Genomic DNA, 3739 nt, shown 5'->3' on the forward strand with positions numbered 1-3739 from the left:
CTGGCTGGGCCGGGGCTGCCTATGCGCGGCGCTGCTGGTGCTGGCCGGGTACTTAGCGGTGGAGCTGTCGGCCTCCGCCTTCCAGCCGGCCGGGGCCGGGCCGGGCTCGTGGGGCCCGCAGCGTTTCTCGGCCCGCGCGGAGGCGGCGGAGGAGCTGGCGCGGCCGCTGTACGAGAAGCCGCCGCCGGAGTCGCGGGCGCCCGGGGAGTGGGGCAAGGCGGCGCGCCTGCAGTTGAGCACGGCGGAGAAGAAGCGGGAGGAGGAGCTGGTGGAGAAGTACGCCATCAACATCCACACCAGCGACAGGATCTCCTTGCACCGCCACATCCAGGACCGGCGCATGGCGGAGTGCAGGGCCCAAACCTTTGCCTACCGGAGCCTCCCCACCACCTCTGTGGTCATCGCTTTCTACAACGAGGCCTGGTCCACCCTGCTGCGCACCGTGCACAGCGTGCTGGAGACCTCCCCTGCTGTGCTGCTCAAGGAGATCATCCTGGTGGACGACCTGAGCGACAAAGTGTACCTGAAGGCCGACCTGGAGAAGTACATCAGCACCCTGCAGAGGGTGCGCCTGATCCGCACCAACAAGCGCGAAGGGCTGGTTCGCGCCCGCTTAATTGGCGCCACCTTCGCAACTGGCGATGTCCTCACTTTCCTTGACTGTCACTGCGAGTGCGTCTCTGGCTGGCTGGAGCCTCTATTGCAGAGGATCGCTGAGAACGAGACCGTGGTCATTTGTCCCGTCATCGATACCATCGACTGGAACACGTTCGAGTTCTACATGCAAATGGGAGAGCCGATGATTGGGGGCTTCGACTGGCGGCTGACGTTTCAGTGGCACTCGGTGCCCGAGCACGAACGGCAGAGGCGGAAATCGAAAATCGACCCGATTAGATCGCCGACCATGGCTGGCGGGTTGTTTGCAGTCAGTAAGAAGTATTTTGAGTACCTTGGTACCTATGACATGGGAATGGATGTCTGGGGTGGGGAAAACTTGGAGCTGTCGTTCCGGGTGTGGCAGTGTGGAGGCATGTTGGAGATCCACCCCTGTTCCCATGTAGGCCACGTGTTTCCAAAGCGTGCTCCGTATGCCAGACCAAGTTTCCTTCAAAACACAGCACGTGCCGCTGAGGTATGGATGGATGAGTACAAGGAGCATTTTTATAACAGAAACCCTCCCGCCAAGAAGGAGAGCTATGGAGACCTTTCTGAAAGAAAGCTACTAAGAGAACGTCTGAAATGTAAGAGCTTTGACTGGTATTTGAAAAACATATTTTCTAACTTACACGTGCCAGAGGACCGTCCTGGCTGGCATGGGGCCATCCACAGCATGGGTATATCTTCTGAATGTCTAGATTACAATTCACCTGAGCATAATCCTACTGGGGCTCACGTCTCTCTCTTTGGATGTCACGGTCAAGGAGGTAACCAATTCTTTGAATATACATCAGACAAAGAAATTAGGTTTAACTCTGTGACTGAACTGTGTGCTGAAGTCCCTGATCAACAAGATTTTGTTGGTATGAAGAACTGCCCAAAGGATGGATCCCCTATTCCAGAAAATATGATATGGCATTTCAGAGAAGATGGGACTGTTTATCATCCTCATTCAGGAAAGTGCCTTAGTGCTTATCGTACTTCTGAGGGTCGGCCTGATGTACAGATGAGAACTTGTAATGCTTCAGATAAAAATCAAGTTTGGAAGTTTGAGAAATAAAATGATCATCACTGGTGCAATCTCTGTACCTGGACAATAACCTGCAGAGCATCAGAGTATGCTTGCAGATGGCAATAACTTATCATGCATTAAATGAATATCTTCTGAAGAGTTTTCCTTATATGAGTTAAAGATCTGCATTTCCTTTGTCGAAGTGTACAAAATATGGATGGCAATTACTGGGACACGAACATTGCTTTAGTTATGGTTTAAATTTTTATTATTTATGTAGCATTTTGATTCGTTGTTTCTTCTAGTTCATATCTTTCATTGGTGTGGGGACAGAGATAATAGTATGTTTCAGACCCGGAGTGGCCAGTGTGCGGTACATGTGCCACAAATGGCACCAGCAGCCTTCATGCATCACATACAGCAGATTAGGGAGAGGAGAAAGTAGTACAGCAGCAGATAAAACAGAAAGCAGACTAGCAGATCAGGTGAAGAAAACAAAGTGGAAAGTAGAACAGATTGGGCAGAGGAAAGGGATGGAAATGATACTTGGGGAAGATGTGGGGCTAATATATGATACATCTTCCAGAAAGGTTGGCCTCCACTGTTTTAGACTGAGCAGTTCTTATGTTTGAATATTAAAATGTCTGTTACATTTAATTTGAAGGGTAAAAGTGTAAATCTACAGAAATAAAGGCTAGTGCTCTCACAGCCATATTGTCTGCTGTCTTGCAGATGTAGTCTAATGTATAAGTTAACAGTATAAAGGCTCCACAGTAGTAAGTGCCTGAGTTAACATTGTTGTGCAAAGTGGAACCTTAACCCTTACAACATGGGTCTAATCCTCCAGGTGTTTACTTTTGCTTGCTGGGGGGGGGCAGGGGCAGGAAGGAAGGCTTCTTGCTACTGGGAAGGAGGAAACATTAGGATTTGCCCCAGATGCTTTACTTTTGACATAAACACCCTTTCAGTCTGGCTTAGTTGGAAAGTTTTCAGAGGGATAGATAGCAAAGAACTGTGATAGAATTGGCAGTGATCCACTACAGGTAATGGAGCCAAGGAGATCTTCTGACAGGAAGAAGATATTGACCAGGTGGTGGGGGTACAAAGGAGGTGATGGCTAGTCTTAAACAAACTTATTAAGATATTGAGAGCATAGTAGTGGAGAGAAAATGATATGCTTAATTTGACTGAGGGAGGTTGACTTACTGACTTCTGGCTCCAGGTTTAGAATGCTTAGGACTCCTATGCACTTCCTTAGCGCCCTAAGAATGAGCTGCTACTGTGTTTGCTGACGCTTTTTATATTACGTTTATCGTTATGTTTACGTAGTTTTCTGCATTCTTCCTGTTTAAGGACTAGGTAATATTTTGCAGACCAGTATACTAGATTGTGAATGCAAGGGGTCCTGTGTTGGTTCTTTCAAAAATAACACTGATGCGATTATAGATAACAGGTGGGTGATCATTTATACTTTAAAACTTTAAAAAGATATGGTGCCAGTTCCCAAGTGTGTTTGAGTCCTTAGCGTGATTGTTTGAGGCATTCCCCTATGCATTTGATGCATATAAGATTTTGTTGTTCTTCTGTATTCATCATATGATGGATGTTTGTTTAGCCATCCCAAACTAAATTTTGATTTTTACTGATAAGTTTTATTTTTGAGCTAGACAACAGTAAGAAAGGGGTGGGTTCTCTGAAGCCGGAGTTGGGTGGGAAGGAAAGTTGACCACTGGACGGGGAAAAGTGAGACATCAATGGAGTAGAGACTTAATTAGAAAGAGGCAAAAAGCCAAAAGTATGAATATGAAAAGTTGGAGGGAGACAGCTGGCTAGCAAATTAGCAGTTTGTGGAGTTGGGTAGGAAAAGGGAACAAGAGAAGATTCTGAGTCTGGGGCCTAATGTTGAACCATATTGAAAACTCCTTGCCACCTGGGCATTTATAAGTTGATTGATTTCAAAACAGGTTAGTTTGGGATTTGATTTGTATAAACAGATTCTAAATAAGGGAATTGAATAAGGATTTATTTATAGATCTAAGAGTTGTGCCTTATTGACCCTACTCTGTGAGA

The 3739-nt window shown here is 46.8% G+C and overlaps 1 protein-coding gene across 1 annotated transcript; it reads left to right on the top strand.

The window, feature by feature from the left end:
• Positions 1–4: 4 nt before the first annotated feature.
• LOC109315963 (polypeptide N-acetylgalactosaminyltransferase 4-like) lies at positions 5–3536 on the top strand (the record flags this gene model as incomplete). The annotated part of the gene is made up of 1 exon (XM_019543927.1): positions 5–3536. A coding segment is annotated over one exon (1713 nt), but the record flags the coding sequence as incomplete, so codon positions are not given.
• Positions 3537–3739: the final 203 nt, after the last annotated feature.

The sequence above is a fragment of the Crocodylus porosus genome, unplaced genomic scaffold (assembly GCF_001723895.1).
Source record: "Crocodylus porosus isolate Cpor-Errol unplaced genomic scaffold, CroPor_comp1, whole genome shotgun sequence".
In the NCBI taxonomy this organism is placed as follows: domain Eukaryota; kingdom Metazoa; phylum Chordata; order Crocodylia; family Crocodylidae; genus Crocodylus; species Crocodylus porosus.